The sequence below is a fragment of the Emys orbicularis genome, chromosome 16, assembly GCF_028017835.1.
Source record: "Emys orbicularis isolate rEmyOrb1 chromosome 16, rEmyOrb1.hap1, whole genome shotgun sequence".
Classification (NCBI taxonomy): Eukaryota; Metazoa; Chordata; order Testudines; family Emydidae; genus Emys; species Emys orbicularis.
The window spans coordinates 8,537,111-8,560,359 of record NC_088698.1 but is presented as its reverse complement, the minus strand read 5'-3'; the positions used below and the strand labels follow the sequence as shown (position 1 = coordinate 8,560,359).

The window sequence follows — 23,249 nt, the reverse complement described above, 5'->3', positions numbered from 1 at the left end:
CATTTTCACTGCATGTTTCATCCCTATTCCATACCTTTCCTCTGTTTGTGACTTTTAGGGCTTGTCTTCACTGCAGGCTAAATTGGCGCTGCTGCAATTGATGCAGCGGCATTGATTTAGCGCAGTGATTCTCAAACTTTTGTACTGCTGACCTCTTTCACATAGCAAGCCTCTGAGTGTGACCCGGGGGGGAATAGCTCAGTGGTTTGAGCATTCGCCTGCTAAACCCAGCGTTGTGAGTTCAATCCTTGAGGGGGCCATTTAGGGAACTGGGGTAAAAATCTGTCTGGGGATTAGGTCCTGCTTTGAGCAGGGGGTTGGACTAGATGACCTCCTGAGGTCCCTTCCAACCCTGATATTCTATGATTCTATGAGCCCCCTTATAAATTAAAAACAGTTTTTTATATATTTAATATCATTATAAATGCTGGCTGCAAAGCAGGGTTTAGGGTGGAGGCTGACAGCTCGCAACCCCCCATGTAATAACTTTGCGACCCCCTGAGGGGTCCCAACCCCCAGTTTGAGAATCCCTGATTTAGCCAGTCTGGTGAAGATGCAATAAGTCAATGGGAGAGTACTCTCCCATCGACCTCAGTATTTCACCTCAACAAGAGGTGGAAACTATGTCAACGCGAGAGCGTCTCCCGCCAACATAGCGCGATGTAGACACGTGGTAACTTGATGTAAACTACATTGAGTTAAGTTACGTAACTTACGTCGACTTACCCTGTAGTGTAGACAAGGCCTTGGATTGTAAACTCTTCAGGGCAGGGATCGTGACCAGTTGTACAGTACCTAGCACAGTGGGGAACCATAATAGAGACTTTAATAAATGTTTTGGGAAATGCAGTGAACCAGCTCGACATGATGACAATCTGGTTGTTGTGAAACAATGACGTCTACAGTTCAACTAGATTTTTACTATGTTTTGCTCCTAAAAATGTTTTTATTTGCCCTAAAAATCTTGTTTGTTTCTTGTTTTGTTAGAACAAGGGGGAAGTGGGGATGCCCATTGAAGTGTTTAGCCACAGCAGCAATAATTTTACCATTGTAAATTGAAAAATGAAACACAGGAATTAAAGTACAAAATCAGAAAAATAATATAAAACCAGAGTATAAACTACTTTAAAAGCAAAATAACGTAATGATTTTTTTTTCCCTTCTTCAGGCTGAACTCACGGGCATCAAATGGCGTAGGTACAATTTTGAAGGTCATGGGGATTGTGGCCCCATCATTTCAGCCCCAGCCCAGGATGATCCAATTCTGCTCAGCTTCATCCGCTGCCTGCAGGCCAATTTGCTGTGTGTATGGCGTCGTGATGTCAAACCGGATTGTAAAGAGTTATGGATATTCTGGTGGGGAGATGAACCAAACCTAGTAGATGTGATACATCGTGAACTGCATAGTAAGTTGTTTTATTCCTTGTAAATCTCTGACTCTACAGTGGAAGGTTTTAAAGTAACTTCTGCATTTGACTTAGTTACAGTTTATGTATACTGAATTCTGAAAAGGCATGTAAATTCAACATTGCAGGTGGTACTCATTTGCAAATGAACCACAAGACAAGACTTGAAATGGACTTGGGATACTTGGGGTTTGGCTTGTTAATGGTTATGTTTTAGTGCAAACTCAAATGTTCTTGTAAAGTTAGCGTAAGTACAAGTTTACATAATTTAAAATATAGTCTAAGGTAATTAGAAATTAGCTGATAGAACAAAGGCACCTGCCCTGTAGAGTCAACTCAAGCCCATGGTGTCTCATTTAAATCAGTGGGGTTCTTCATGGTTGCCTAGTCTGCCATGTTGATATCATTACACATTTAGAGCCTAAATGGAGAAAAGATGCAACAGGTGAATATGACAGACAAAAGGAAGGAAAGAGATAGGGAGTAGAAAGGTAACAAAGATCCCACAGTTATTATTTAGGAATTGGACACCTTGATGATTTTTGGTGGTTCCCAGTGTTCTGTTTTGTTTTTAATAAGAATAAAATCAGCTATTCCTGCCTGATGCACATACATGAATCAGAAAAACCCATCAAGATGTTTAAATCCCAAGTCTAAATTGCAGGGCTATCAAGTAGAAAAAATATTATGTATTCTTTATAGTTTATGTTGAAGCTTTAACTTATATCCTTTTAATATACTATTTATATTTATACATCACAACCAAATATGCTTTCCCAGCTCCCTGTCCTCAAAGAATGCAAACCTGGTTTCTTAAGAAATATAGTTGAGATTTTTATAGTTGACTACTCCCATTAATTTCAATGGAATTTATATGGTTAAATCTCTAGTCAGCTTTGAAAATCTCAGTCTAAGGTTTTTGCATTCCTTTGCTATTAGGAGACTCTTTTTAGCTGTTCCTTAATTTTCTCCTTAATTTTTTCCACATTGTGTTTTTCTCCTATTTAACTCTTATCCACTTTTCCTTTCAGAGATGGACTTTTACTCCTTATATACCTAATTTCCCTAGTTCCATTAACGGTTAAAAAAAAAAAGTGTTCACATTTTCAGGGTGCTCAGTTGCCTAATTCTGTAAACAGTGTTTGAAGGATTTTTAGACCATTTTGGAATCAAAAACTTACAGTAAGAACCAAGGAGCAACTTGGCTCTTGCCATAAGTTTCTCTGTAGTCTTTGCCACCAAAACAACTATAAAGCAGTAAACCTTGCAGACTAGTCTAAATGTACACTTTGCTGTGTTTGTCCACCGTGCATAGTTGTCCCCACTCCCATATAATTTTGGGGGCATGGCCTATTGTATTGCTGTACTTCTTTTATCCTCTTTTGTAACATACTAACATTGTCATACTCACGTCCTTACAGAATTCATGTTTTCATGAATACCAGATTGTTTTCTTGGCAATGTAACCTGTGAAATCTCTGAACTGAGGGGCCTTCTGTGTGTCTCTAGGCCTATTTTATGCAGGTAGCAATGCAGTCATGTATAATTAAAGAGATGGCTCAGAAGTGCTGCATCAAGCTATTCCACTAATGTTAATTTTTTATGAGGCACCTGTTCTGAGTGAAGGCGCGGGTGACATTCCTACTTACCCAGCTAAGCTTTAATAATATATACTTATTCCCTTTATGAAATGTCATTTATTTAATATTTCAAATGCAGTGTGGGACTTAAGTGAGTTAAGTGATCTTTTTATTAGAAGGAAATTGCAGCTTGCATTTTCCATTTTTATTGTAAAATGGTATAGCTGGTTTACACCTCATGTTATAGGTAACAACATTATAGTAGTTATTGCTTCCAGAGATAACAGTACCTTGAGACATGTAATTTCTGATGAGATTGTTTGATATGGTTTGGAATAGCATATAGCAAATAAAAAATATTATCACTTTGTTGTGGGTTTAAATTTGGCACAGGATCAAGGGAACTGTGTTGTCCAGCATTTTATGAAGCAACCAAGAATAAAATTTTTAAGCATGATCTAGTCTGTGAATTCTGTACAGTGGCACCTTTCCAGCAGCAGTGTCATACTGACTAAAATTGTATGCGTGTAGTCAATTTCACATTGCCAGCATTACTAGGAAAGTGCAGTTGTACTGGAGTACAGCCACTATCACTTTGGGTGATCATTCTTCTTTACTGCTAATGATGCCTCAAACAAAAGGGAAAGAAAGGAAGCCTCTGAAACAAAATGTTTGTAGGGAGAGAGGTGTGGAAAGAGAAAGATGTTGAGGTTAGTGAAGGGGAAAGTAGGATCAATTCACGCATATTCTGTGGAGGAAATACATGGAGACTGAATATGGAAGAGAAGAGAGACCCTGAGAAGAGGGGACAGAAGTACTGCCACTGATTGGATGGGTAGTTGCAAGAAACTGAGAAGTAACACCTCCTGCTACATTTTTCTTTTTTTTAATGTATTTATTTAGAATCTTCATCTCCATTTGTAAGAGTATGAAATCACTGCTTTAATGTGCTTTTCATACATCACAAGCAAGTTTATTACATTCTGCTACTAATTGTCCTTAATTATACTTATGCTGCTTTAATTGTTCAAAAAATACAATATATTGGTATTGTAGTGTGCCATTTAATCACAGTGATTCCACGGTGACTGGAATTGCAACATCCATTACAGAAAAGCAGTCATTTCTGGGGTGGAATACCTGCAATTGTTTAAGAACACACAATAGAGCTACAAAATAATTTAAGACAAAAGTAAAGAATCTAATCAACACTGCAGGAGAATTTAGATAGAATGCAATTTCCCAAATTAAAATTGAGACAAGACACTGAGATTAGCATATCATACTCCTGCCAAAAGTTCCACTGGATCTTTTATTACTAAGTGGTCAACTTTGTACATATCACCTAAAAGATAGCAACTCTGGAAGCATATAGACCCTTAACACCAAGGTAGGTCACTGGTTCATTATCGACTCTGATAGAATCATACAGATTTTAACATAAGACCATTGATTGTAATCATTTCATTTTTTAATTAGACATTGCATATTGTTTTAAAGAGAGTGGAGTGATTTTAAATCATGATCTAAAAATCGCATATTAAAAATAATCAGGTGGAGGTTTTGTAAAATATTTGAGAATTTGTGCTTTTGCAACTTTATATTTATATAAATTAAAGTATAAATTATACTTTTTTTTTAAACCCACATCAGTTAGATCTTATTTGAATTTTACAAAACTGCTGTATGAACACATTTTTGTTCAAAACCATCCTTTTTTTAGAATTAGAGCCCTGATCCTGCAAACCATTACACAGGTATGTAACTTTACTCACATGAATAGTCTCATGCATAGACTATGCATATGCTTAAATTGCTCTTGCATCATTGGGGTTTAAAATTGTATTTTTATTAAATATTCCTCTCATAGTGGACTAATATCTTTGTCATTTGATAACAAAATCATTTAAGTAGTAACAATGAAAAGTTATGTAGACTTTCAATATGTTAGTTAGTTGTGAATGTTTAGTACACACTGCCTGAAATGTCAACTGAAAGTTAAAGTTAAGTTTCTAAACTCTATTTAGGCAACTAAGGGTGGAATTTTCAAAAGCACTTAAGTGATTTGGGAGCACAGTTCCCATCAACTTCAAACTGCAGGCCCTATATGGAAGAATATAACCTGGTTGAAGTATTTTAGTTTCTTTGACTTGTGGAAGTTCAGTATATCAGAAACTGGTATCGGTTGCAAATATGTGCACGCCATTTATCAGTTTTGAGTTTTTCTCCCCATAATAAGGGTGTTCATGAGGTCCTGGGGATTTTTCTTTTTCAGAGTAGAATTAACATTTTCAGTATGAAATTTCTTAGTAGAAAATCTTTGTGTAAAGTCTGAAATTCTAATAATAGGAAACTAATTAAAGAAAGGTTTCAGAGTGGTAGCCATGTTAGTCTGTATCAGCAAAACCAACGAGGAGTACTTGTGGCACCTTAGAGACTAACAAATTTATTTGGGCATAAGCTTTCGTGGGCTAAAACCCACTTCATCAGATGCATGGAGTGGAAAATATAGTAGGAAGATATATATATATTACATGAAAAGATGGGAGTTGCCTTACCAAGTGGGGGATCAGTTCTGATTCATAGATTCATAGATTCTAGGACTGGAAGGGACCTCGAGAGGTCATCGAGTCCAGTCCCCTGCCCGCATGGCAGGACCAAATACTGTCTAGACCATCCCTGATAGACATTTATCTAACCTACTCTTAAATATCTTCAGAGATGGAGATTCCACAACCTCCCTAGGCAATTTATTCCAGTGTTTAACCACCCTGACAGTTAGGAACTTTTTCCTAATGTCCAACCTAGACCTCCCTTGCTGCAGTTTAAGCCCATTGCTTCTTGTTCTATCCTCAGAGGCTAAGGTGAACAAGTTTTCTCCCTCCTCCTTATGACACCCTTTTAGATACCTGAAAACTGCTATCATGTCCCCTCTCAGTCTTCTCTTTTCCAAACTAAACAAACCCACTTCTTTCAGCCTTCCTTCATAGGTCATGTTCTCAAGACCTTTAATCATTCTTGTTGCTCTTCTCTGGACCCTTTCCAATTTCTCCACATCTTTCTTGAAATGCGGTGCCCAGAACTGGACACAATACTCCAGCTGAGGCCTAACCAGAGCAGAGTAGAGCGGAAGAATGACTTCTCGTGTCTTGCTCACAACACACCTGTTAATACATCCCAGAATCATGTTTGCTTTTTTTGCAACAGCATCACACTGTTGACTCATATTTAGCTTGTGGTCCACTATAACCCCTAGATCCCTTTCTGCCGTACTCCTTCCTAGACAGTCTCTTCCCATTCTGTATGTGTGAAACTGATTTTTTTCTTCCTAAGTGGAGCACTTTGCATTTGTCTTTGTTAAACTTCATCCTGTTTAACTCAGAGCATTTCTCCAATTTGTCCAGATCATTTTGAATTATGACCCTGTCCTCCAAAGCAGTTGCAAACCCTCCCAGTTTGGTATCATCCGCAAACTTAATAAGCGTACTTTCTATGCCAATATCTAAGTCGTTAATGAAGATATTGAACAGAGCCGGTCCCAAAACAGACCCCTGCGGAACCCCACTTGTTATGCCTTTCCAGCAGGATTGGGAACCATTAATAACAACTCTCTGAGTACGGTTATCCAGCCAGTTATGCACCCACCTTATAGTAGCCCCATCTAAATTGTATTTGCCTAGTTTATCGATAAGAATATCATGCGAGACCGTATCAAATGCCTTACTAAAGTCTAGGTATACCACATCCACAGCTTCTCCCTTATCCACAAGACTCGTTATCCTATCGAAGAAAGCTATCAGATTGGTTTGACATGATTTGTTCTTTACAAATCCATGCTGGCTGTTCCCTATCACCTTACCACCTTCCAAGTGTTCGCAGATGATTTCCTTAATTACTTGCTCCATTATCTTCCCTGGCACAGAAGTTAAACTAACTGGTCTGTAGTTTCCTGGGTTGTTTTTATTTCCCTTTTTATAGATGGGCACTATATTTGCCCTTTTCCAGTCTTCTGGAATCTCTCCCGTCTCCCATGATTTTCCAAAGATAATAGCTAGAGGCTCAGATACCTCCTCTATTAGCTCCTTGAGTATTCTAGGATGCATTTCATCAGGCCCTGGTGACTTGCAGGCATCTAACTTTTCTAAGTGATTTTTAACTTGTTCTTTTTTTATTTTATCTGCTAAACCTACCCCCTTCCCATTAGCATTCACTATGTTAGGCATTCCTTCAGACTTCTCAGTGAAGACAATTCAATTAAAGTGGGCTATTATCAAAAGGAGGAAAAATGACTTTTGTAGTGGTAATCAGGGTGGCCCATTTCAAACAGTTGACAAGAAGGTGTGAGTAACAATAGGGGGAAATTAGCATGGGGGAATTTAGTTTTTGTAGTGACCCATCCACTCCCAGTCTTTATTCTGGTCTTATTTGATCGTGTCCAGTTTGCAAATTAATTCCAGTTCTGCAGGTTCTCGTTGGAGTCAAGAACAAAATATCTACTCTATCAATTTAGGGCTATAAAATGAAAAATAAAGAACTAGCTACATCTAAATAAAATTGATGTAAATAAATTTGTGATTTAAATAAAACAGAACTTCCCCTCCCCCTCCCAATCATGGTTTTTATCCATCCTGGTTTGAAATAGAGGAGTTAATTTTATAGAACATTGTATAATTGATGCCACAGTTTTGCTTCTAATTATAATAGTTAGTAGAAAGTTTACACGAGGAACTCCTTTTTTTAAAAAAGCTTTTAAAATAGTGAAGACATGCTTAATATATTCTTGCAGGAGGGAATCAGGTTTTGTTGAAAATTCTCTTGATTTATGAGTTTGTTCTTGTAATATAAGGAAAAGCAAAAAAGAGCACTTACTTTTGGAAAACTGGTGGATGAACATGTAGATAGTTAAATGCTGCCATCAAATAAATAGTAAAGTAGTTGCTTTTAAACTTTATGCAATGTTTTTATGGATTATGGAGTAGCAGTAGTGACTTTTTCCCCTATAAGTTTGTTTGGGGTTTTTTTGCACGCACCCCACCCTCCTCTATACCAAACTGTTTTTTAAACATTGCAATCGAACTACAGATATGTATTTGTGGTGAGGGAAGGAAGATAACTTTTTTCTATCCCTGTCTTTAAAACAAAACAAATTAACAGACATTTTGGGTGGGCGGGAGGAAATTAGGTGTCTTCGCAAGTTTGAAAACTTTCAAATTCTTTTTTGTCATTGCATATCTTCAGAAAGAAGGAGGGTCTGAAAGTTCCAGTTTACTTTAGGGATTCCATTTTATATGTTTGTGTCTTTTGACACTCTAAATCCAATGTTAATTTTTTTAAAAATGTTCTGAAATAACATCTTAATGGTCCTTCAGCATCTGGCAGATATCTCAGGAGCATAGTGTGTGTCAGCCTCTGTGTATCTCAAAAAGCATGTAGAAGTCCATAAACAACTTATTTGCTATGTGTTGCATGGGTCCTGTGCACTTTATAACCCCATGTTACTTCCTCCTCACCTTAAGAAATAGGTATAGAGTTCACAAATGAGCATGTTAATAGTCTGTAGTAAAGCAAAACTTATAAGATTTAATGATTTGTGAAAGGGTTAACCCCCCCGGAATGTCTTGTGGCTTTGTCTCTGTACTTTTAAGTGTGCAGCCTACTGATGTGGGCATCTTAAACCTTGTCCCCCACTGTTTATGTGGTACAGCGCTTATCTGAACCATGACAGTATAAAGGGTTTTTGGTGTGCATAGTCACATAGATTAGAAACAATGCTGCTGGATAGGTCCTTGATATCTATATTAAGTTTAAGAGTAGGTATTTTGTATTGCCATTCAAAGATGAGTTGGAGGGTACACTTCTGTTTTTGTACATTTTATTTTGAGTAGATGGTGCATAGAATATCAGGGTTGGAAGGGACATCAGGAGGTCATCTAGTCCAACCCCCTGCTCAAAGCAGGACCAATCCCCAACTAAATCATCCCAGCCAGGGCTTTGTCAAGCCGGGCCTTAAAAACCTCTAAGGAAGGAGATTCCACCACCTCCCTAGGTAACCCATTTCAGTGCTTCACCACCCTCCTATTGAAATAGTGTTTCCTAATATCCAACGTAGACCTCCCCCACTGCAACATGAGACCATTGCTCCTTGTTCTGTCATGGTCGAAGCTGTGTGGTGTAAAGTGTGTGAAGGGAAAGGGGGTCAGAGTTAAGTTTGGGTTTAATACTTCAGTGATGATTGATCATAAGTGCACTTAGCTTCTAATTTGGTGGTTTAATTTATATTACTATACCTTTTATACAGAGCTGTGTAAAACTGTTAATTACCTATATGCAGCATGGGCTTCCATAGCATTACCAGAAAAGCTGTACGGCTAGATTCATGGTCAAGGGACCTTACTGTTAAATTTAGGCTGGCTGCTCTTATTTCTTGAGATCTGATTTATGGGAGTTCTGAAAGTGAACTTAAAACAATCACCCAACACAATGGTGGGTTTGTTTCTTTAACTTAAAAATCCCATCTGGTTCCTCTGTGGAAAATCCTCCCTCCTGTTAAGAGTAGACAGTCCTAATAAGATCCAAAAGAAGATTGGAGTGTTCATTGAGGAGGACATGTGCCAAGTCCTTTTGGCCCACTGATGTCTGAGCTAGAGGCTTGCAGACAAAAGGTATAAATGTTCAAGAAGAGTCTTATGCCTGCTACTAATTTCCAGTTCTGCTTCTTGAAATTGTAGTTGGCTTTCTTGGGTGCTTCAATAACGATAGAATTTCTTATTCCCCTTAGCTCAGTGAGGGTGTGAAATCTAATTCATTGCTTCCTTTTCATATCAGATTGCCCTCTTAAATACCACAGATACCTCCCAGAAAGGATCTAATCTACACTACCTAATGTGTTATTAATAAAATGGTCCTTCCATTGGCGATAGAAATGTATGCATGAAATCTGCCAAATCACTAATTTTACCATTGGATCTGGGGGATTTCCTTGCACTCATTAAATGTTCAAACTCTTTGTATTATATTCCTGTTGATCCTAGTCCTCATTAGTTAATAGGGGGCTTCCTCTCTGATTTACATTGTCCACTTTGACTTTGAATCAGCATTGCAAGTGTTCGTGGAAAATGATGGCAATCATCACAACTGTGTTGAGAAAGGAAAAGGCTCAGGTGTGATTCTGTATCTCTGTACTGATTCATCAAGAATTCTACTTCTGATTCCACAAATGATGTGGTCATATTTGTTCATATGTTCCAGGAATTAAAGTTTATAGTAAACTATAATGAAAAGTTTATCTGTAGCGCGAGATCTGGTTTATCTAAGAATCCACTGTCAGATTCATCCTTTCCTAAACATAATTGATCAAGTTGGCACTATAATCCTGTGTGTCAAACCCTTTGTTTCCTGTGGTTTTAGTCTTTTCTTTTGCTATTGTTCTCAGTGTCTGATTCTTGAGCCAAACCCTTGCTTTTACATCCAATCCAGTAGTGTTGCACTTCCGAGTCCTTTGAAGATATTCTCTCAAACTGAGGATACTGGTAACTGTAGAATATTGGTTGCAGGATGTTAGTGTTTTGAAGGAAATTCTGTGAACCAAAATGGCTTATTCTGTGCAGGTAAATCATTAGGGATAGAGAGCTTATCTGTGGTTATTCAATACTTTTGCGTGGTTTGGCAATACAGTTAAAATCCTGCCTATGTTGAAAGATGGAACTGTGGTTTAATCCTGCCCTCAGGCAATTGTATTGTAATGGAGTGTGCTTACACAAGAACGAATAAAATCTAGCTAAAAATAGAATTTTGTATATGTTTTGGAAGCTTTTCAGTTTAAAAAGCAGATGTCAGTATCAACTAAATAATGATTACTATTTAATGTAAAAAATACTAAGGTATAGCTGAAAATAATAGTGGTAATTTAGAGGGTTTGAATTGTGAGGGTAGAAGTTACAAGGATCTTTGTAGTACAAAATTAAACAAATCTCACTACTGGAAAGCCATTAGCTATTGAAAAATCTGTCTCCTTGCTGATTACTGATAATAAGAACATTTAAGAGATTTGTTTTCTTAATTCTCCAGAACACACATTGTTTTAATAGCTTTGAGATCATTAAATTTTTACTTCTTTCAGTTAACTAAATGAGAATTCAATTTTTTTTTAACTTGCAAAATTGTGCTGTCACCCTTGGATTCTACAGTCCATTAATTGGAGTGTAATGATTGCTAGTTAAGGTTTGGATTAGACAAAATAAACTTTTTTGTAAGAAGGCATATTAAATGAGGCTATTGTGTCCTCATTTGGGATTAAGAAATTGCTTCATGGGAAAGTGCCAACTCCTCTTACACACATGAGATTGACAAGAGCTTTACTATGTCTGTGCAAGATGTCTTCATTTTGTTTTGTTTCCCCTTTTAAACAAGTCTCTCTCCCCACTCTTTAGAACTGGTTTTATGTTACATGCAGCCAGTGTATAATTCATTTTAATGAATCCATCTCATTTCTAAATGGGAGAATCCATGAGAATTTTGTTTCTGGTTTTCATATAGGCACTTGGATATTCTTTTTTCATATTAACAAAAATATTGGAGGTTTATAGTTGTCATCTAAGGGAATATATATACTCCCACATCAACAGCTTGTAGTTAATGATGCATCATTCTGAACTGATTGAAGAAACTACTGAATACATTGATGTTTTTTCCCCATATCATTTGTAGTATGTGGTACTTCAAGATTGCTTTAATTTCTGTTATTAGTCAAGGCCCATGTGTCAGATATTTTAGTATTGCACTTGTAATCTTTTCATATTTGAAGTTTTCTTTTGAAACTGCTACAAAGTGTGGTACAACTAAAAGGGAAATTTCAGAAGAAAAACTATTAGTAATAAAAGGTACCTTTAGAGGCTACAAAAATAAACTCTTCTCTCTCCATTCCTCCTCCTCCAAAGAAGAGGCTAAGTTTCAAGCAGAGAGTGAGAGTTATTCAAGGTTCTTAACTATTTCAGAATTTTTATTAATCTCACAAGAACTACATTAACTACCGTTTTTCTGCTACTTTTTGTTTTTTTGGGAAAAAGTGAGATTGTATATGTTGTAGAATAGTAATTTCCATTGTGCACTGGTTATCTAAAAGATTATTTTGCATAGCTGTTTCAATAAGATTAGATTTAATGGGTGGTTATTTTTATACATATATATATATATATATATATATATATATATATATATATATATATATATATATATATATATATATATATATATATATATATATATATATATAGTTAGAAAGGAAAAGAAAATACAGGATTCTGAATTTGATAAGCAATAGATGTGAACTTTTGTAAAAATATGGCAAGATCATCATAACTTGGAAATTTTTTAAGATAAAAGCTAGGAAGAAGTACTACTAACAAATTAGGAAGAACTATTAAACAAAAAGTGCCTGGAATTAACCAGAGTGTTGAGACCAAGTTGAAGTCCAACTTTTGAATGTAAATAAAAATCTATGTTTTACCACAGGCAACTCACTGAACCAAGTAATTAGTTTTTTCCATGAAAAATTAGACATTATACTGAGGCTGCAGCAGAGCAGTATGTAAAGGATTTATATGCTAGTTATATTAAAATTAAACAATCATTAAAAGATCGTATTTTAAAAGTACTGCTTGAGGGGAAAATGAAGAAATCTAATCAGAATTTATGTTTTTGCTGTGCATTGTGCAAATTTAAGCAATATCGTCTACAGTAGTTGATGTTTTTTGCTTCAGGGAATCCTTTTTCCAGTGAAATGAAGTCACTTAACTGTGTAAAGTAAATCTAAGTTAGCTTCAAGTGAAATCTGCATTAATAGAATTCATTACTAACGTCTGTATTTTCATGTACTGAGTCATCCTGTGAACAAAGACACAGGTTGGCTGTTAAATTAATCTTTAAAACTAGATGAACTGTTACCTTTGATTACATATAGATTCATATTTTTCTAATATGTAAATAATGAACGCTTGTACATAAGCCGTATGATACTGTTTAACAAATGTGAAATAAAGAAGCAAGACTGTTTTGAAGTTCTCATAGTTTCTCTTTTAAAGGAAAAATTTTCCATTACAGAAATCATTTGCTCTTTTGTTCTTTATAATCTTATCAAGGCTCATTATATTTTGACATGAAAATTTTTTGTCCCTAAAACAATAAGATTATTGCATCTTTTAATTAGGCTCTTAGTTATCATCTTTGCTACATTTGTGAGCATTATTATCTGAGGATCTGAATATATCTCCATTTTATGCATATAATGTATATACAGATTTGCATATAGGATAAAAATTAACCCTTTGTTTTCTATGCAGTTGCAATCTTCCATGAAATGTGAGCCACAGTACAATAAATTAAGAAATGTTTCTGAACGTAAACTCTCTCTGTTAAATAATAGAACTTGTTATTTGGGTTCTAATAAATTTTTAGCTGAAATAGTATTCCATAAATTTGCATAGATAAAAATATCCTTGCACAGACCTGGAAAAAAAAAAACAGTTAGTAAAGCAGTATATGAAATGCAGAGGCTAGTAGGAACTTTGCTCAAGAAATGAAATAAGAATTTCCTCTCTGTTCATTCCCTATGGGTATTGCTTGAAAACAATCTTTTGGAGTTAAAAAAATAAACATCTTGTCAGAAGATGTCACACATAGCAGTCATTCATGTAATGAAAAGTAAAATCTGTTCTCAGTCCAAAACTTTGTTGGAACTGGAATTAATGTTTTAAATACGTATTAACACCGTTATAAGGAAAAGAGGCAGGGAGACCTTTACTAGCATGTTGTTCTTTTTAAAATAATAGATCCCTACCAAAAACACACGGGTATTTGAAAGGCAGGAAGTGACACTGTAATCTTAATAGTAATTCTATCTGAAAATATTATACCTACTATTGTTACTTGAAGGGTTGTAGACTTATTATATGGCACTAATCAGCTTTTAGGTTAACTGGCTGGCATCCAACTTCTCTGGCTGTCAAAGGTTTTGTAACTCACATGGCTTATTCAAGTACATAATAAATATATGTCAACTTTCTGTGAAAAGTTGTGTTCCTGTTTGAGTACTAGTTATGGAAAGACTATAGGGACAGTTTTCGACCACCATTAAGTGGGTCACAGAGTTGGGAAGAAACATCCAAACCTCACAGGTTTCCAGTTGTATAGGATTTTAATTAACTAAACTAAGCATAAGCAAAAGCAGAATATATATATATATATATATATATATATATATATATATATATATATATATATATATATAACATAAATCAAATGTAGATGAACGTAATATGTTTTCTCAGGTTTGCACATACACACAACTCATACAACTCCTAACCTATGAAATATGTGTGCGTGAGATCTTTTAGACAAGAAGGTGGTTTAACCTAGGGCTGTTTTAGGTATTTGAGGAACAATTCTATAGGTGCCATTCTCATACATTGTGTGAGTTCTGTCCACACACACTCCTGTGTGGGCATGTACATGCACACACGCATTGGCAACTGTCAGCTGCAGTTTTTTTAAAAAAGAGTTAAGGACAAGAATGCAAAAGTAGAGGCATCCCTTTATTAATAAAATAAAAAAAAAACTAAACCAAAAAGCTTCTAACCATCCTAAAAAGTCCCTACTCAAAAATAATTAAGGTGCAACGCTAACAAAAAGTTGAAACTGAAATTATAGGAAAACACCAATCATATATTCCCTCAGCCATGCACAAAGAGGGACAGTTCTCATTCTTATGCTTATAACTTCCCCTTTATATGTTTATGTTCAGTGTCTCAACTTTGAACAGCATTACTTTGTCACACAACATATGGGTGAAAAGTTTAACTCAGTTCAAGTAAAAAGTCTTTTCCTCCTAAAATCACAGTTTTGGGGCTCAGTTTTTATATGCGGGCCTATCTGCTTCACACTATTTACTATAACTGACAATTAGAGAGTAAAAAAATTGTTTGATTTTTGCTGTTTGTGTATTTAGTGCATTTGACAGCATTTTGTGTGGTTGGTTTCTTGGTTTCCCTTGGATAGTCATTGTGTGTTCTCTGCTGTGTGAAAGACCCGCAAAAACTATGAGGGGGAGAGAAACATATAAACAAACCAGGACTAAGTGATTTATAAACCCAACAAAACTGACAAGGAGACTCAGAGCTTCTTTAATTGTTTTAGGGTGGGAGGGGAGTGTGGAAAGACTAGATTTCCAGTTGGCAGTATCCCTTAAGCTTACAATTTTAATAAAAACAAAATCCCTTGTCAAACAATGGAAAGCATAGAAATCCAAGGTTTACATACCCCAAACAATCTTAAATCTATCCATGTATTCCTGCCATCTTATGTACTCTCCAGGATAAGGCACATCTATGTCTGACAAATGTAGTAGTATAGTACCTGGTTTACATATTACCTCTGGATATATTCCTGCCTTATCCAAAACCTAGCAACAGCTGCCTATCTTAAATCCTAGTTACTTCACTGTACTTCAGTGTTTTCTCAAGGACTCTGGATGTCTTAATTCATGTCCTAAGTTTACATAGCAGAGTGTATGTAGTATAACTTTCATAGGGGTACTTGGGTTTTTGATGTCTGCTGTGTGGAAGCTTAAAATCTATGGTTAAGTATTGTAAAGTTTTCAGTGACTGAAATGAAGTAAATACATTAGGAAGGTGAGATCAGGAATTGGAAAGGTCTTGAGTGTATATATGAAGTCTAATAACAATACTTTGAGTTTACATGGTGACTTCTACCTAAGGATTTTGACATCTTCACAAACAGTAGTTAATTTAGCCTCACAACGTTCCTGTTAGATAAGTGCTATTATCCCCATTTTACAGCTGAAGAAATGAATCAGAGGATTAATTGATTTGCCTAAGGTAACAGAAGATGTATGCACAGTCAGGAATAGAATCTAGATCAGTCCTTGGACTCCTAGTGTTGTCGCTAAACCATCTGCCCACTTCCCAGAGGCAAGCAGTTGATGATGACTTATCAAAGGATGCTGTGTTGGAGATTGACTTCTGGTTAAGTAAACGGCATGTGTCATTCAGTGGGGTGGTACATGTGTTTCTATTTTTGAGCATGCATCCTTGTACTGAAGTTACCTGACTCATATTGCTGGTGTTGAAATTGCTGGTGATGTGCACAGGATTATGGTGGTTCTTGGATTTGATGTGTAGGGTGGGCAGGTTAAAGAGATGTGGGATATAAAAAAGTTTTCCCAGGCTTGCATAGAAGCTGATACAGACTTCCTAAAGCAATCATAGTAAAAATGTATTTTAGGGCATCCTGTATCTGCTGATTTATTGTAACAAATTTATGTGCAGTAACTTCCTTTAGAAAAGTTCTTTTTCCGTTCACTACTATTTTTACTATAGCCTAAGGGACTGGGATTTTTATAAATTGTTATGCTGTTGATTGAAATACAGATTATAGTAGATTATACATGAGACAAATATACATTTTAAAGATTCTTTCTTTTCAGGGGAAATCCCTCTTGTTGGGCTCTTGTCTTTCTTAGCTCAGGCAGGTAGCCCAATTTCAAGTCACTGAGAACTTGACTTAATACTGGAAGGATACATACACATGCACTAATGGTAATGTTTCTTTGCCAAGCATTTTGCCCTAGAAGTTTATTAAATCTTAATTTAATTGAATGGCTAAACAGGGCATTTGTTGACTTGCATGCTGCTTACCAAATGAATCCTCAGGTTTGCCATCCAGGGCAGCTTAATCACAAAACCAAGTGTATAGAGCCTTCCACACACAGGCATTTGAAAAAAAAAAAAAAAAAGAAAAAAATTTATGAATGGATTTTGGCCTCTTATTCTCCCCCTCCCCCCCATCTCCCTAAAAGTAGAATTTTTGTTCATTAAGGGAGTCATCGGGATCCCTCATAAAATCTTAATTTAATGACAAAATTACAGTTTCTTTCTCAGAAGGTATCAAAAGTTTTTTCCTCTATGTAAGCTGCGAATTTCAACTAATTCTCTATTATACAAAATTCTTTAAAAAGTGCCTGAGAGAAGCAATTGCAGGAGTCCTTGTCTGCTCCTAGTATCCACAACTCATTCCCCAAATCTTTTCAAGCTATACAGGTGATCAAAATTGAATTTCAAGGCCTGTTGATAGGTCCCTTAGTGGGACGGAGGTATGTCATATGAGAAGTTTACTTCTCTTTTGCCTGCAGAAAAAGGTATTAAACCTTCTCAGAGCATATAGAATTTCAGTTTACTTGTCCTGTGCCTCTAAGGCCATCAGTAGTTTTGAGACTGACTGCCAGATTTTATCTTTGGTTACTAGAATAATCAAAATTACTTCAGTAGAATTGCACAAATGTAACTAAGGACAAAATGTGACCCAAAATCTAAAGGAAAGTAAGCAAGAAAGATGGTTTTGCATGTAATAGCAGTGATGCCTCAATAGAACAATATATTTTTTGCAAAGTTTAGCATAAAATACCAAGAGTTGTCTACGGGATAGTAGATCTGTAATGGAAAGCCTGTTTGGGAGATTTTGCCTTTTAATGTAGGGCTCACTGCTCTTCCTTATAAAAGTTAGAGCTTTTGGGGAAAATAGAGATGCTGCAGTGAAGGGCAAGAATAACAGAGGAAAAAATCTAGGTCTCTCTCCCCGCCCCCTCCCCCGATTCTAAAACAAATTCCTGGATCACTTGTAATCCAAGAATAGATATAAAGTCAGATATCTCTAGTTCACTTGTCTCAATCATCCTCAGTCTGAACATAGGAATTCAGATGTTCACTGCACTAATAGCCTTTTGGACACCATGATTCCTATTTTTTTCAGTTCCATCTTAGGAGGTGGGCACTTCATTGTGGAAGGTCCTCACCCATTTGGGAACTGCATTATGTCTACCAGCTATAAAAGGAATCTTTTGCGTTCCATCGGAACATATAATCCTGCGAGATAAACTGTGGAGAATGTTGCTCTGAAGGGGTCAGAGTGATCTGGCTTGGTTAATGAGCTGGGCCCATTCAGACAAAATGTGTTTTAATACAACCAAATGCAAGATTATATATCTATATATTGGAGAGGGTGCAGAAAAGAGTCACAAGAATGATTTGAGGGCTGAAAAAATGAATTACAGCGAAGGACTGAGGGAGTCCTTCAAAATGGCTCAATCTGTTTAAATTAATAAATCTGAGAAATTATACTGTGATCAAGTCACCTCTTAAAGTAACTTCATGGAGAGAAGATATTCGGTACTTAAGTGCTTTCTAATTTTGCAGAAAAAGACATAACCAGAGCCACACATCTTAACAGTGAGGGTGATTTACCGTTGGAACAAACTACTAAGGAAGTGGTTGTTTCTCCATTTCTTGATGTCTTCAAATCAAGACTAGGTGCCTTTCTGGATGGATATATATATCCTCCCCCCCACCCTTTTCTGTTGAAAAGTTTTACACTAAAAATACTCACAGATGATGAAAAACAAAAGTCTAGGACCAGTTAACATCCTTAACTGTAAAAACAATGCAAACTGAAACACAAAATTGATAAGCAGATATCCTGAGCTATAGTTGCAACCATTGCTATGTTCTTAAACCTTTTATTAAGGCAAAGTTACAATGAAAAAAATTAACATACCACATCTTACATTACTTGTTACTTATTCAGCACCAGGTTATTATTCAAAGACTCGAGCTAAAGATTCTAGCTTGCTGGTTGGGGAGCCCCCTTTCTCCGAGTATGCTAAAAAGTGTGACCAAATTTCTAAATACCTATCATTTGTGGCACTTCTTTTGTATATGTACTTGGTGTGAAATCTTTTCCATTACAAGGATAGTCCATATTTTACTACACCACAGTTCCATAGGAGTTATCGCTACATTTTCCCAGTAATGTGCATACTAAGACTAGCTGTTAACAAAAATGAAATTACTTTGTCATTCTGTTCAAAATGTAGATCCTCTACAGGTCAGGGGATCTTTGGGAAGCTGGTATTTTGTCATAAGATGTATCTCTTTAATAACTTCTTCCCAAAACAGTTCCTGGACAAAACCACCACATGTTACCCTTTCCCCGCCTCCAACAGAGCACTTCCCTAATAGCACAAATATGATGGATTTTAACTAGAGTCAAATGCCATCAATACAGTAATTTATAGGAATTTTCTTTGAGCAACATAAATTGAAGATATATATCCACTTCCCCATATAGAGACTCACTCATCCAGATAATTTTCTTTGTCTAAATCCCTCCCCCATCTTTTCATCTGATTGTTTTCATATCCAGATTTTTTTCAGTCAAAAATTGTATATATCTTAGAAAGTAAACCTGTTGTTCCAGCATTCTCGTGGGTCAATTTCTGAAATGTGGTTAAAGGTCTAGATAGAGCTGCCTTGTATCCAAATTTCCGAATAAAATGTTTGACTTGTAAATATTGAAAATACAGGATCTTAATATTTGCATTATTACATCTTTTGGCATGATTTTAAATCAGGATCCAGGAATAGCTGTCCGTATTGAGTATGCTCAACTCTTACCCATAATGAATAGTCATTTTGATATTTCCTGGGGAGAAATTCCTGATTATTAACCCAAGTAGCTAGGGGAGAGGGCCTCGGCTACAGGAATTTAAAAAACTTGTCTAGAGCTTCCAAAGTGGTCTGGATGACCTTTATTTTTGGTGCCATAAATTACTTTTTAGCTAATAATTATTATGAATAGCTATATTTGGGCTCCAGTCTTGTTAGAGAGTTATCCAGTATTTGAATGTTTTTTGTTAACTTAATTGACCACACCTTTTAATTGTGATGCATAATAAATAATAATAATAATAAGCCAAATTAGAGGCAGCTAGTCTACCCCATGTTTTAGGCTTATACAGAACTTTAGAATTCACCCTTTGTGTTTTTATGTTTCCATGTGAATTTTAATAGCGCATCCTGCCGTGTTTTTAATGTTGGGGATATCAACAGAGATGCACTGCAACAAATATAACAGCTTTGGGAGGACATTCATCTTTGCCGACGCTACTCTACCTCACCAAGAAATTTCATATTTGTTCCATTCCTCCAAGTCTTATTATTTTATTTCACATTGGAGGGTAATTTGCCTTTAAAAGATGTTTATGGTTCTCCACAATAATTACTCCTAAGTAGTTGAAGATTCCATTACCCATTTAAATGTATGTAGTGACAACAGTTGATTTTGACCATTTTGGAATATTGCTTCCTAAAATTTCAAATAGATCATCGTTTATTGTGAAGTCTGATACCTGCCCAAATTCCAATAATTTGTTCTATAACTTTTAATGGGAGTTCTGGATCCTGCAAATATAACCAGATGCTGTCAGCATACAAAGCTATCTTGTGTTCTAATCCAGAACGTGTTTTGAAGCCTGTTACCAAGGGTTTGTTTTTCACATTTATTGCAAATGGCTCCATTGCCAAAGCAAACAACAGGGGGGATAATGGACCACCCCTGTCTTGTACCCTTAGACAAATGAAAAGGAGGGCATTGATGACTGTTAACCAAAGGATTTATATAAAGGGCCAATATGCCCTGTAAAACTGGTTTCCAAAACCAAGCCATACCAGAATGTCTGAGGTACTGTCTCTCTAGCTGGTCAAAGGTTCTCAGCTTCCAAAGAAAGAAGCGCGGGGGAAGAATTCATTACCGCGTTTTGTTATATTGTCAAGAAAAATCATTTGATATACTTAAATTCTCAGAAAATTTATTATGTGCACAGAGAATAAGTACTGTAATTTTGGGTAAAATAGGCCATGTTCTTCATAGTGGGTGCATCCCTGCTTTAAGTGGGAAAACTCAATTACGGAACTGCCAGATGCTTCCATATTTTAAGATAGTAATTGGAGTTTGTGGGCTCATTTAGAGCAAGGAATGATGGTGCCAGATCAAGTCTTCAGGTTGGTCAGTCTTATTTAAATGAGTTGAGTAAAAACACTTCTATCCATTCTGAGGTACAACGCTCATTGTACCCACATCACTTCACAGTTGTGAAACATGGGTACTGACAAAACCTCTGGAGCAAAACCTGCAAACAAGAACTGGATAGACTAAGTATTGACAACATCTGTGGAAGACTGAGTGTGCAGTTTGTGATTACAGTCATTAGAAGGTTCCAACTATGATGGTTTGGCCATGTTGCTAGAATGACCTCATACTGACTGCTTATAATTGTTCTCTGTGGAAGAGGAGGCATAGTGAGAGAGTCTGTGGATGTCCAAGGAGACAATAGTATAACAAGGTATATAAAACGATCCAGACAATCTCTAAACAGGCTCAAATGGTAGCTCAAAACAGACGTGGATGGAACCTGCTCATAACCTTGTACCTACACAACCTTGGTGTTTGGAAAAAGGAGATGATACTAATTAGAAGAAACCATATTTATAGTAAGGATGATTTTTGTAGTTTCCTGAAAAGTATCAATAGTATATTTTATGGCACCTTCATAGTAAAGCTGCAGCACTATACATTATTGGTGGTTAAGCTAAATTAATTGAATAGGTCTATAGCTATAGCTACCAAATTCATGGGACATTTTGGTCAATTTCACAGTCATAGGATTTTTAAAATTGTAAATTTCATGATTTCAGCTATTTAAATCTGAAATTTCACAGTGTTGTAATTGTAGGGGTCCTGACCCAACAAGGAGTTGTGTATGTGTGTGTGGGTATTGCAAGGTTATTGTAGCTGGGGGGATGTGCGGTACTGCTACCCTTACTTCTGCGCTGCTGCTGGCAGCAGCGCTGCCTTCAGAGCTGGGCAGCTGGAGAGCGGTGACTGCTGGCCGGGAGCCCAGCTTTGAAGGCAGAGCTGCCCAGAAGTAAAGATATGGTATGGTATTGCTACCCTTACTACTGTGATGCTGCCTGCAGAGCTGGGCCCTCAGTCAGCAGCTGCCACTCTCCAGCTGTCCAGCTCTGAAGGCAGCACAGAAGTAAGGGTGGCAATTCTGTGACCCCTCTAAAATAACCTTGTGGCCCCCCCCCCCCCCCCCCTGCAGCTCCCTTTTTGGTCAGAATCCCCAATTTGAGAAACGCTGGTCTCCCCTGTGAAATCTGTATTGTATAGAGTAAAAGCACACAAAAGACCAGATTTCATGGGGGGGAGCCCGTGATGTGTTTTTCATGGCTGTGAATTTGGTAGGGCTCTATCTATAGCTGTATTGTTTTAAGAGCAAAGGGGGGCATTATGAAGTTGGTAGTTCTGGTGCCTGACTTGAGACCTAATTATATTAAAATGATATTACTGATTTTACTGCCTTTTTTTGATGAAGTAAACAAAAACATTTTTTTGGAGTAAGCATTTTTATTTTTCAGTTGCTGAGGGCTCTAAATATGCATTTGCCCACTTGTTAGTGGCAAGTCATATTACCGAATGGCTAATTACAGGGTTTGAATTGATCTAGTATATCTAGTATGGATCATTGGCACTTCCCCCGAGTAGCCGAGCCAGCAATATGGGAGTAATGATCCTACGTTGCTGGTTCCTGTTGATCAGCACTCCATTTATTATGACTGCTGTCAGTCAGAGAAAGGGGAGTATTAGTCATGAGTGTTTCATGCTGTGTCTGATACATGCATAGCTGGTAGAATGGGAAGAGCAGTGTTGCTCTTTTTGAGAGGCACCGAAGGATACACTTTCTTCCCCGTTTCTGGAAGAAGCCATTTGGATCCCTCTTTGGAGATGGGCTGGGGGGAAGACAAAACCAACCTTCCTAAAATCCAGTCAGTCATAATGTGTGAGGAGAAAATGGAGCTGTCTGTCTGTTTCCAGTAGCCTGAGGAAGCAGAACAAACATGAGCCTGTTCTTAGATAAAAACATTGCCCTTCACATTCAATTCCAGATGGTGATATTTTAAGTACAAAGTAATACGATTGGGCTGAAATACTCACTTTTTACTCAAATAATACTTTGCACTTGCAGAGCTTTTTATGTGAATAACTTACAGCATTTTCCTAAGGTTGGTAAGAAACCTGATTCTCTTGAAGCCCATACAGGGCAAACCAAGGGGTTTTGCAATATGCATACAATTAGTTTTAGTATTTTTTTTTTCTTCAGTTCAGTTTGAAATTAACAACAGACAGTTGCTAGGGTATTGTGGTGAGATAATACCCTAGAGTCTATAGTCAATCATGCAACAGAATTGTTTTGAGTTTTATAATTAAAGCAGTGAATTATAAATGGAAGAATTATTGCAAACTTCTTTCTATTGAAAGAGCACTTCAGTCATTTGTTTGGGGACAATTTTTAAAA

General features: G+C 36.6%; 1 protein-coding gene across 1 annotated transcript in view; it reads left to right on the top strand.

The window, feature by feature from the left end:
• The first annotated feature begins 1,337 nt into the window (after nucleotides 1–1,337).
• Nucleotides 1,338–23,249, top strand: part of MED13L (mediator complex subunit 13L) — a 365,499-nt gene continuing 343,587 nt past the window's right edge. Inside the window, exon 1 of the mRNA XM_065417598.1 lies at nucleotides 1,338–1,406. Within this exon, the coding sequence (XP_065273670.1) occupies nucleotide 1,406 (1 nt within the window). The 5' untranslated portion in view covers nucleotides 1,338–1,405. The remainder of the gene's footprint in view (nucleotides 1,407–23,249) is intronic.